This window comes from Haemaphysalis longicornis, unplaced genomic scaffold (genome assembly GCF_048455015.1).
Source record: "Haemaphysalis longicornis isolate Haplotype H1 unplaced genomic scaffold, Haemaphysalis longicornis Haplotype H1 scaffold_2, whole genome shotgun sequence".
Lineage (NCBI taxonomy): Eukaryota > Metazoa > Arthropoda > Arachnida > Ixodida > Ixodidae > Haemaphysalis > Haemaphysalis longicornis.
In genome coordinates, this window is record NW_027526295.1 from 259,730,644 (window position 1) to 259,743,157 (window position 12,514).

The 12,514-nt window shown below is 49.7% G+C and overlaps 1 protein-coding gene across 3 annotated transcripts in view; it reads right to left on the bottom strand.

Annotated features, from left to right (window-relative positions):
* Positions 1-12,514, bottom strand: part of LOC144170484 (adhesion G protein-coupled receptor L3-like) — a 77,701-nt gene that overhangs the window by 50,423 nt on the left and 14,764 nt on the right. For all 3 annotated transcript variants that reach the window (XR_013322621.1, XM_077700321.1, XM_077700320.1), the window contains 2 exons: positions 12,266-12,298; positions 10,978-11,173 (listed from right to left, as the gene is read on the bottom strand). Coding sequence is in view for 2 of the 3 variants with exons in the window: in XM_077700321.1 (XP_077556447.1) it covers positions 10,978-11,173; positions 12,266-12,298 (229 nt within the window). In the remaining variant the exon portion in view is untranslated. The remainder of the gene's footprint in view (positions 1-10,977; positions 11,174-12,265; positions 12,299-12,514) is intronic.

Below are 12,514 nucleotides of genomic sequence, written 5' to 3' on the forward strand. Positions count from 1 at the left end.
TTTAAGTCCGATTCAGAAAAGGTTTCGGGAGGTGGCAGTTCGGCACATTCGGCGCGAAAGGCGTCCTAGTCCGTGACGTGGTGAGGGGTGATCGGAGATGATAGCCGATGAGAAAGCTGAAGTGTCGTTTGGATGATGTAGTGGTCGCTTCCCAGATTGTTGGGGGTGGGTAGCCAGGTGGTGTGTGGGAGGTGGCTGGTGAGTGTTAGGTCTGGGGTCGTGTCTCGTTGGGCGCTGTTGCCGATGCGGGTGGGGGTGTGTGGGTCGGTTTCGAGGGTGAGGCGGAGGGATTGTATTGCTTCCCAAAGTAGGCGCCCTTTGCGGGTGGTGTGGCTATATCCCCAGGCGGGGTGCGGTGCATTAAAGTCGCCTAGTATGAGGAGGGGGTTTTTGTTGGCGACGTGGAGGGCTGCTTTGAAGAGGGGATGGAAGTTGTGTGTGTGTTCTTTGGGGGCGCTATAAATATTGAGGATGTACAAAATGGGGTGGGGGGTTTGGGTGGATAAACGGCGATTAGCACATGTGGAATAGGAGAGGTGGGAAGGGTGATGATAGCTGTGTGGAGGTTGCGGTGAACCAGAGTGGCGATAGATGGGAAATCGGGTGATTGAAATGATTGAAACCCAGGGAGTTTGACTTTAGTAGAAGGGCCTGTTTCTTGGAGCGCGATGACTACCGGAGGCGTGGGCAGGGTGGATAAGAGGGTCTGTAGGACTGCTCTTTTGTGGGCGAAGCCCCTGCAATTCCATTGCCAAATGTGGCAGGCTTCATATATCTTCTTCCAAGTCATCGTCACCCGGGAGAGGGGCAAAGTGGGTGGGGTCAGAGACTGACGGGGCGAATTTGGAAGGTAGTAGTTCCTTCATGCATGTAAGGAGTTCCGTATGGAGGGAAGTAATTGAGTCTTGCATTGCTGTCTGGTTGGCTACGATGGTTTGGTGGAGGTTTAGGTACTCTTGTCGTTGTGTCTCAAGAGCTTGTGCTAGATGGGGGGGGATTTTGTTTGACTTGTCGTAACCCTCTTCTGGCGAAAGGGCTTTGCGTTTGACAGGTGGCGTTTGGGTGGGGACGGTGGTTGGGTTGAGGTTGGGCTCGTGGGGGGGGGGGAGTGGAGGGGGTTGGGATTGGCTGTGTTGTTGCTGGCGGAGTAGTGCGTTTTCTTGTCGAAGGCGGGTGACCTCTGCTCGAAGTGATTGGATTTCCTTGATGAGTGCTTCATATTGTGAGGGGATGGTGGGTGTGGTAGTTGTGTTTGTGAGAGGGAGGGTTGAGAGAGGGAGCAGACCCCGGGAGCTCACCTGAGTTGAAGTGCAGCTGGTGGGTCCTGCTGTTGATGTGAGGACTTGGCTGTAGGTCTTCGATGAGTGGGAAGGGGTGAGGGGTGCCGTGCCGGATGCAGTTGGGGAGTTTTTGGCTCGGTCCGACTGGGAATTCCGGTATAGGGATGGTTTCTGGGTGCGCCGCGGCTGGAACCTTTTGGCGCAGCCTGTTGTTCCTGTGCTGTGGCCTTCTCCGCAGAGAATGCATGACGGCTTGCAGGGGTGCTGTTCTGCCGGGTTGGTGGTGCCGCAAGTGGTGCAGCGTGGGGTAGGTGGCAGGTTTGGGCAAACGTCTCTCCTGTGACCGGGGGTCCAGCAGTTAAAACATGCTTCAGACTTGCGTTTGAAGGGGTAGCAGCGGAGGAGAGCGGCTCTGTAGCGTACCCAGTAAGGAACCAGGGTGCCGTTGAAAAGTATTTGAACAAGGTGAGTGTTGTGCAGGCGTTTGACGTCGAGGATTTGCAGAGCCGGTTTGTAGTCCACAAGACTGCGTAGGATGGTGTCCGGGTCGTCAGAGGGCGGTACGTCAAAGAGCACGCCGACGGTGGTGTTGTCGGGGGGAGGTATATGGTTGGCCAGGGGATACGTGGCGTCTTGATAGCGCAGGGAGGAGAGGGCAAGGTATTTATGGGCTCTTTCTTCCGAAGGAGGGCTGAGTATGATGAAGTTGGAACGGTGGTGTATTCGCAGTTGGTCTTCCGGCGTACGGGGTACCTGCGCCTGTTCTTGGATTATATCAGCGAGGTATGGTGCAGAGATGGTGTTGAGCGCCAGGCCTCCTTGAGGGCGGAGTATGATCTTGATGTCGTCTGCAGGAAGGGGCTCAGCTTGCTGCGGGGGCTTTGGGGTGGGTCGGCGTTTGCGGCGATGTGGCGGCGGTGCACCGCCGCTGGTGACGTTGGGGCTTTGCATGGTGGGGGAGTTAGGGGTAGGATGGCCTTGGTGCGCGAGCTGTTTGCGGCGGATGCGTACCCCGCCCGGCTCGTCGAGGACGGCCGGGTCGATGGGCTGGCCTTCTACGACGCATTCCATAGCGGCCGCCATCGCTGCGCTTGTCGGGGAGGCGAGCGAGCGCGCCAGGGAACGCGGGGCGATGCGGTGTTAGGCGAGCGCAGCTGGCGCGGCAGACGCCGCCGCTGCTGGCGGGCCGGGGTCTTTCCAGGTAGCGTTAGGCTTAGCGTCAGGCGAAAACGTGGTCCCACAAGAATCGGGTCGAATCTTGGGCTTGGGTGATCGGGGCTCACCTTGAATGGTATGAGGTGAAAGCGGACGTCTAGAAGAAGGTCGTGGGGCGGGATTTGGGCGGCTGGCACGCTGCGGTAGGCTCATAGAGCTTCCGAAGCAGGAGCGTAGCGAACCCGAGTCCGCACAGGTCGGCCACCTGGTGGCGTTTTTCAAAAGGGGGAAAGCATTTTAGATGCGACTTCATCTCATTCACTCGCCTTGTCCCTGCATCCGGCGTCGGCGTTGTTGTCGGCGTCCGCCCCTCCCCCATTCTCCTCGCAGCGTGAGCTGCGCTCTCCGCCGCTCACCCCCTCTCCTCTCGGATAGCGAACACTCTCTCGCGAGGGGCATTGGATTGGATTCGAATGGATTGGCTTGGCTTGGCTTGGCTTGGCTTGGCTTGGCTTGGATAGGATTGGATTTGGATTGGATTGAATTAAAGTGGATTGTGTTGCGTCATAGCCGCGGCAGACGCACTGGCGCCGGCGCGTCCCCTTGCCGTTATGCGCGCTATAAAACGCGGAGCCTGCGCCTCTCCGCTCCATCGTTCCAGCGCCGTTCCTCCGCTGTCCAACGCTGCAAAGTGAACCCCCTCTGCGTCGCATCTACACAGGGGTTCCCGCGAGGGGAGGTGGGAGATTTTTTTCTAAATGACACGCGCGACGAGCCTACAAGGCCTAACTGTAGATATCAACGCCTAGCTAAACTGCTCATTTATGCTATTTTAAAGGGGCCCTGAAAGGCATTTTGAGCACACTAAATGAACTAGCGCAATCGCTAGATTGGGTCGCCAACGTCACCTGTGCCAAGTATTACTCTTTTACGCGCAGCGGAAAGCTCACACTTTTGTTGCAAAGTTTGTCGCTTTTTTCTCACCCTTTCCTTCGTGTTTTTGGACGCCGCCATCTTCACATGTCTACATCATCGATTCCCAGATGTTCGTCATGAGCTAGACATCCTGCTATTGGGCGGCTTTTTCACGCACTTCCGGCAAAGAGATGAGTCGTCTGCTCAGCGTCGGCTCGCCGGCTGATCTGCCAGCGGAGTGCCGGAGTGCTTTGACATTTTACGACAAACGAAACAAGTGTAAACAAACGCTTAACCGTTTGTATTGAATGCAACACGGCCATAACACGACGTGGATTTTATCTTACGTGAGTACGTACCATAAAGAAAGTCCCGTGGCACTTCTTTGGTGCAATCGCAGAGAACGCCCTGAGCCGAATGCCCGGGTTTGACACGTACATTTTATTCAACTTCAAAACAATCCAGAGATGCGTTTCGAACGAACGCAACGTCACAACATGCGTTGCAAGTCTGAACCGCGATTGACAGACGATGAGTTGCCTCCTCCTGCCCGTCGTAAATACGGCACTCACCTCACACCCGGTTTGCGGGGACGAGCAGCAAGTCACAACTCTGGCGCGCAAGCGAGAAGGCTTTTAGCCAGGCACACTGCACATACCAAATGCGAGGTTGAGTGGTACGTCGTTCGAGAAAGATAATCCAGACCATGGGAAGCACTATCCACCCGCAGAAGTACAATGTCGCATTTCATCGCGAAACGAACGCGTCCACAACACACAGGAGGCGATGCACACACACACACACAGCTTCGGTCGTTGCATTGGCTTAGCTGCAAGCTTCGTTCGGACAATCAGCGATGCTACGACGATACAGAGCTGCGTGAGGACGACGTGCTAACCACTTCACGTATTTAAAAACACAGGGGCAAAGAACTAGGTTCATCGGAAGCAAAAAATCTTTCCTCCATTATAGTGCCTGAAATATACTGGCTAGTGTGCCGAGGGCGGGCTCCAGGCGGGCGCCGGGAGCGATGTACGCGGCCGTCTGCCGCTTGGGGCGCTGCCGTGCGGGAGTGTGCGCGTTCATCCGGCCCGAGCAGATCGCGCGGTTACCTCAGCGCGGCAGAACTTTCCATTCCCGCTTGCGACGAAAGCGAGCGAAAGCGACGGGAATTCTGTCGCGCAACCAAAATTTGTCCCGACCATTCGACAAAAACGATCGTCGCGCGACAAAGCGACGGAATTCCTTCCGCTCTCACTCGCTTTCGTCGCAAGTGCGAACGGGCCTTTATGCGCAATCTCCGCCCCACATAAAACAAGCTCTTGCTTGTCGCCTGAGCATACGGTTGTTTACACTGTGCTTGCCAGTGTATTTAAACGATGTCACTAGGTTTGAAACGTACGCGCTCGGCGTGCAGCTTTGTAAACGCAAGCGGTTTCACATACGCACGCTATTTTGCTGCTAATAGAGTTTTGCGTTTGTGGCCTTTGCATACGCTAAACGCTAAATTTTTGCGTCCCGCTACGTGACACCGCGATGGGAGTTTTAGTAGAGCGTCTCATCAGTTTTGCGTAGCGACACACTAATGCATACGGCGCCATCTGTCAAATGTTTTCCGAAATGTCTCGCCGGCTGATCTGCTAGCGGAGTGCCGGAGTGTTTGGACATTTTACGACTATCCAAACAAGTGCAAACAAACGCTTTCCCGTCAGTGTTGAATGCAACACATGGGTGCAGCTTGTCAGAACACGGGTTCTCGCTGATCGAGTGCAGCGTTGGTTTGCTCTTCGCCTTCACGTTCATCGCCGCTGATAAAGCGATCCGATCCGGCGCGTTTTGTGCACGGGTTCTGTGTCGGTTGAAAATGTCTTTTTTCACATGCCGCCGGTAGTAGGAATTACAACCACCGCAAAATAACACCCGGCACCCGCGGGGCCACATCTGAGACCGCGCTTTTTGGATAAACAGTGCGCGGTGCACCGAAGGGAACGAGCGCACGATTCTCCCCACATGGCTGCGAGTTCGCCGCCGATACCAACTGCAGCCCTGCAGCTACGTACACCGCGAAAGGGCAAGGCCAGGCCGCACACATGCGGCCAGGTCATTCGTTCGCTTTTCCAGCCTGTGTCCATGGTGTCTACGGAGATGAAAAAGCCGAAAGAGCTGGCCCGTAGCAGACGGCAGTCTGTGGGAGCGCAATAGCGGAAGTACGTCACCGCTGAGGAGCGGAGCATCATGGGAGGGGAGGCCAATAGCGAAGAAACAGTTGAAAGGAGGAGGAAATACGGCGCGACGATAATTCGCGGTTTTTGATTTACGATTTCTCAGCTAATACTCATCGCTTTAACAAAATTCTTGCAGGAGGAGATTGCTAATACATTGCTTTATTTGGTTACATGTACATCCATGCATCGGCGGAAGGCATTTCAGGACCCCTTTAACTAATAAATGCTTTACTTCAGCCAAAAATTTGTTTTTTGCAACTGCAGGACGTTAGACTATCCCGGCTGTTGGGTACATGGAGAAGAATTGTACGCATTAAAAAAATTCACGCATATCCACGAAGTGAATCATGACGAGTGGGCGAGTTCTCGGGATCATTACCGTAAATCACCCGTGACATTGCCCACTCCCGCATGTAAATGAGTGAGAACGTGTGTGTACGGTATATACTCTCGGGTAGCTTATTGTCGGCGTTGCCGTTGAGCCGCTGCTTCCCGAGCACTCAACTCCGGGTCCGCTTGGCGTTTTTGACGTTTTGCCGCCGCTTCCCGAGCTCTCGCTTCCCGGGTAGCTTGTTGTCTGCCTAGAAATTGAGCCGCCGCATGCCGCGCCTTACGTTCGTTTTCATCCATAGCAGAAAGAGAATGTGTGGTCTTGAACGCGCTTATACGCATTTGCACCGCAGTGCTCTCTCTAACCTTTTGTGAACCTTTTATTTTGTTCTTTTTACCCTTTTGTGACCCTCTTGTTCACGGATGTTTCGATTTACACAGTGCTGTGCATCTCTCCCTCCCTCCCTCCCTCCCTCTCTCTCTCTCTCTCTCTCTCTCTCTCTCTCTCTATCTCTCTCTCTCTCTCTCTCTCTAACCTTTTGTGAACTTCTTATTTTGTTCCTGTTAACCTTTTGTGAACCTTTTGTTCGCAGATGTTTCGATTTACACGGTGCTGCGCCGTGATCACGAACGCCGGACGGACGCCAGACGGACAAGCATCGGCCCTAAGGTGCTTCGCCCCTAATATATTTCTCGCTCAAGGCACATGGGACCCGGTTCGCGTTATGCTGTAGTCCGTGCATGCAATACGCCTCGAGATTCGCGATCGCTGCGCCGCCTGCCGCCGCTTCTCCGCGGCGTTTGCGGGATTAGCGCTGCGTGGCTGATAGGTGGTCATGCAGTGTTTAGGTTCTCTTTCGCTTCTCTTTGCCGTTCCGCGCACTAAACAACTTGTTATGGTGACGTCTGTAAGTTAACTGCGCGTTTAGGGCACTTAAAAGAAACAGCCGCGTCTTGGTAGAGCGCTCTAACGCCAACAAGAGCTACCCGGGGAGGCGGTTCTGCGCGCTTCTTGGCCGCTCTTGCGGGCGTCGGCGACGGCAGCAGCATATCACCGCTGTCACCTTCGAACACGTCAGCACAAGTGAATTCTATTTATTGTCGCCTTGTTTAGACCTGATATTGGCACTGTAAGAGGTTGGTTCGTTTTGCAGCGCAGACAACAAATCCGGCTTTGCTTCGAATATGTACGTCGTAGAAAAATATGTTTCGGGGATGTGATAACCCAATAGCTGACCAAAACTTGTGCCTTTTATGGGAATATAAGCCACGCGAAAATGTTGAGTACACTCAAAGGCTGTGCATTGTCAGATATGTGCCAACTCATGCCTTATAGTAAGAACTTAGGTATATGTTAATGAAACCACGGGAAAATGGATGGTCTGCAAGTCAGGAATAAATAGAACAGTCGAACGGGAATAAAAAAAACCGAGTGCAGCTTCTGAAATGCTAAAGACATTTGTTTGAGCAAGGTAGTATTCATCAGACCAACTAGATGCGAAATGCACTGATATTTCGCTAGACATGGGGGGGGGGGGGGGGGGGGAGGAGGAGGAGGACGATCAACTATCGTTGTTTACAAATGCGGAGCGAAATCAACGAATGAACGTTTTAGTAATCACACACACAAGCTGCGTGTTCACTTTTCGTTTGTTTTTCGCCTTCAACAAACGGCTGCGCACTCGGCGGACGCATTTTTTGAAGAATACAGGCTAGGCAGTTCACAAGCGATACGAGGTGTCGTTGGAAGAGTTGATTGATTGATTGTAGGGCTTAACGCGCCGACGCAACGGAGACGATGAGGCACGCCGTAGTGGAGGGCTCCGGATTAATTTTGACCACCTGGAGATCCTTAACGTGCGCCGAACTGATCGTACACACGGGCTCGTTGGAAGAGTGTCGTATCTGATAAGGGTCTCTGATTTCGGTTTATGCTAGATTCTGTAGTCTCCCTGTGTCATATGACGATGTTTCGAAGAGTTTGGTGACGGACGCAGATTACTCTATAAGCCCATCTTCGCGCTTCTCGTGGAGGATAAATTTAACAGATGAATCTTTGCGAACGGTTACCTGGGGACAAGACGAGCCAGCATTAAATTTGTCGTCGTGTGCTGACTCCGGAGTGTAAGTTTGCATTATCCATCGTACTTCTTTGGTACAATGTTTGTGAAATTTATGCCGCATTGGCTTGTTCATATATGGTACTGATCAATATCTGATATGTGATATTGGCAGTCGTAACTTGCGTGCTGTCAGGTATGAGTGCTCCACTAGATTTTGTAAATGCACAAAGTCGATTTACATCATAGTGTGTATGGCCGCAACATGACCATCGGAGGAAACACTGCTTACGGAGACACTGCCCCTAAATTTCAGGGCAGCGGAATTGCAATCAGTGCATGCAAATGTTGGCTTCGAGACACCGGCCTGTGACATACGCCTGGTGCTCATATAGATCTCACTAAGATCGCGTCATAGACGTTTATACTCTCGTGAACACAGCACGCTTGCAAACAGAGTGCCTGGTCCACGTTATTCGGTATTTCGAATGCGGAAAGACGGTAAATCGCTGTCTTGAACGAGCCCCAAAAGCAACGGCGACAGGGGGGAGCGGGCCGGGGACTCCCGCGCCTGCTTTCGAAACGGGCCGCTAGAGGGATTTCAGTGGCGCCCCTACAGGCCGCGCTCGAGGCGTATATGGCGAAGCCGAATTGCTGTCAGGCACCCCGATGTTGACGCGATGGCAGCGTCCCACTACTTCACTCAAATTTTATGTTGCTCCACCAAGTCGAGGAAATGAATGTAGCGAAAGCGAAAACGATACCTTTGCAGTTGATGTAATTTTAGCAGTTTTTTTAAAGCCAAAATACGTACGTACGTACGTATGTATGTATTTTTATGTATGTATGTATGTATGTATTTATGTAAGCATGTATGTGCGCATGCGTGTGTACGTCCCTGAAAATTATACAGCGAAACGTATTCCATCTGCTCTTTTTATCGCAGGTACTCCACTGTGCTTATGACGACAGTGTAGGAATTACTTGAGAGATGCGAATAACCCGATTCGCATAACCCAATTTTAAACATTTCCTGAACTAGTGAACAGTTTCTAATTTCTCGTTCCCGCGTGTTGCCAACAGGTGTAGCACTGTCCCGATATTACAACGTTCTCGGTGTAACAAATTATTTCATGGCACACAGTGTGTTCGTTATTTCAACGTTCAACTGTATTCACTGCAACAAGCGCAACAAACCAACTTCGCAAGTTATACTTGTGCTCTGCTTACCGTATTTGTAGGATTCCAACGCGTAGCTTTTCTATTTGCTAATAGTAGGCTTAAAAGGTGTGTGCGTTGGAGTCTGACTGAAAAGCGAAAGCGGCTTCACAGCGGCTATCAGCATCGCCATGGACACAAGCTCCTCCCTAATTCAAACTCAACCCAATCCAAATCAATACGTCAACGTGACGTCAGTAAATTTTGGCGTACCTTTGGAGGAAAGAAAAGCTTTCTCTACGGTCATAATTTAGCCGAGTGTTGCACACATTGCTACTGGTGCAAGGAGCACATCGTTTCAGTCAGTGTAGCTTCACTGACCAAAGGTACCACTACGACGCGTCCTTCAGGCGCAAGAAAATTTTAGTCGCCGATAGCGAGGGGAACCAAGTGGCATCACGTACACGTGGCGCCCGGCGTCATTATTTAGTGATCGGCATGGACAAGGCAGCGCCATATTTTTATGCAAGGCTTCCAGCAAAGAATTCCCTGGCCCCAAGCATGGATGTTTTCCAGAGATTGAAGACTCCCTGACTGAATTTATGAAAAAAACAACGAGAACACCAACGGTCCAATGATGTCTAGCGTTGTTCGCGGATGATGCAGTCTTGTTTCGGGATGTTTCATGCTGTGCTGATCAGTGCGAACTTAATACCAATCTTACTAATATACTTGAATGGTGCAAGAACTGGGGAATGGTGTTGAATGCCGACAAAACACTGTATCTTCGCATAACACGAAAGAAAGTTCCCTACGACTATCAATACACACTAGGAACATCGCCATTGAAACAAGTCACCAGTCATAAGTACCTCGGTGTCAAACTAACCAGCAGTCTTTCGCGGAATTTACACATTGACAATATTTGCTCATCTGCCTTTCGTAAGCTATGCTTCTTAAAACACAAACTCAGAAATCCCCCTTCTAACGTCAAGCTCCTCAGCTACTTTAGTTTTATTAGACCTAAGCTCGAATATACCTGTATAGTCTGGGACCCCTACACTAATCGCAACATCCGTAAAATAGAAAGAATTCAGAGAAAAGCTGTAAGGTTTATTTACTCTAAATACTCCCGCACTGATTCTCCCTCACAAATAATGCTTACTAACAATATCCCAAGCCTCGAATCCAGGAGAAAGTGCTTCCGCCTTGATTTCCTTTCTTCACTAAGCAAAGGTGCACTGTCAATTGACCCATCACCGTTCTTGTCACCGTTGTCAACAAGACCTACTAGGCATCACAACCCGAACGCTTTCACCCCATATTTTGCTGCTACTGACACCTTCAAATATTCTTTTTTTCCGCGTACGATACAAGAGTGTAATGAATTACCCCCTGTATAAGTGCCTTGTTTGCTTGTATTGTTTGTATTTTTCTGCATTTTATCTTCTTGTGCCCCCCTGCTTGGACCTAGCCATGGTCTGCAGTATGTATTAAATAAATAAATAAATAAATAAATAAATAAATAAATAAATAAATAAATAGTTATGAAGGTCAAGGCGCTTACAATAGCTAACACTTTCTATGTTTGCCTTCCAGTTTCAAGACAAGCAGAAGTCGATAACCAAGTATAAAAACAAAAGATTTTCGCTGCCACAGTTGCTTGCGTTAAATAAAATGTCTTCCAAAAACATGGTGTCATGGTTTGTACATCTGCGACTTAGAATAGCTATTAGCTATTCGGTTTTTTTAAGTATACTTAATTGTGCATTACAATGGGGGCGTGTTACACCTGTACAAATACGCTCATTTATGCAGTGGAAAGTCAATAAAATACGTTCAAGCAGTACGTACCCAATGTTTTCTCCTGTCCAGTTTACCCAAACTTCGCGTTCAGTGTGCAGAAAATCATTTCTGCTCCACACTTGCTCACGCGGAGAGGTGCTCATGTCAGACCCGCGGTTGTCACAACGCAGTGAACTCTCTTTTCCACTGACTTCTTCCCTGAAGAAACAGTGCACAACTTCGTCCGAGTCTTCTTGTTCCGTAACTACATTAGGAATCAGAAAATCATGAAGCATAATTTTGTACACATTCCCATAATAGAGCTCGTGTACACTGGAAACAATTTTAACGAACACATGTAAATGCGTCGCTTTAGAAATAACAATATTTCGCGTGACAATTACTTTGTTTGAAGAATTTTTTATTGGGGAAGTTTACGCATTACTTCATGACTGACATGTAGAAACGGACCTAAGTAACGTCAGCTTCTAGTATATAGCAAAAAACATTGAGCGTTCGCCACAGAAAAAAGTTTTCTACCCAAAGGCCCAGACCATCAACGCTTTATTTCTGAGAACTTTGTAGACGAAAAGTAATTCAGGCAGCAGCTATCCCCTAGTTGTGAGCTAATGGCGACTTCCGTCAGGGTGGATCTTTCTGATGCACCATGCTGCCTTTTCCTAGCGTAATCAATATTCTGGCCAACGGTATAAATGGTGCCCCGCCTGCAATGCTGCGTGCCATGTCTTCTTTAGAAGACCAGAGAGATGGTTTATTAGTAACTATCCGTTTCCTATCGCTTTTAGGAATATAATTCACATCTCTCTCTCTCACTCCCAACATGCGAGTTCACGCTCAATACCGCCCGCACGCTGTCTTCTGCTGGTATGGCACATGCCACCTGTGCCATGAATATCGGTTCCGTGATGTGGTATGGACACCAAAATACTAATCCCGATAATAGAAAATAATACAAGTTCTGCGGTTCACTCAAGCTCAATCTCAGGCAATGAATGATGGCGTCAGTTTGGTTTTTTCCTTTTTCTGTCGTTTTTGATCATGTCAGGGAGAATTATGGACGAATGCAGCGCGGTTGGCTTTATGTAATGGGGAGGCATGTGTGAATTGCCTTACACCGAGCCCAAACTCCGTGCTCGAGGATTTCTTGCTAGGTTGCTTGCACTTTTCCGCACCATGCGTACGGTTTGAAAATCATAAAAGAAAAATTAACTGGTTTAGATAGCATGCACAGGACTATAATTACAAGTCATAATAATAACTCGATTTACTCTTTCAAATCAATCTCTATACTGGCACGAGTTGTGTGGCAAAGCATCCCATGCATAATACCACTTACCACAGCTCGATCCATTTGAATGGTAGAGGTTCACTGCAACGGTAGAAACAGTATGTTTTACGGGGTGGAGTTCGAGGTAGAGGAGCCCGAAGGCAACGCATTAACCTTAACAATGCAGATAAAAATAGAAAAATAAAATTTTCGTAGCAAGTCACAGGTCTTCGCTGCTATTAAACCGGACTCGGCTCAGTAATGCTAAATTTGGTTTTCAGGCATACCTAGGCTCCAATATAAATGCCGCTCATTTAT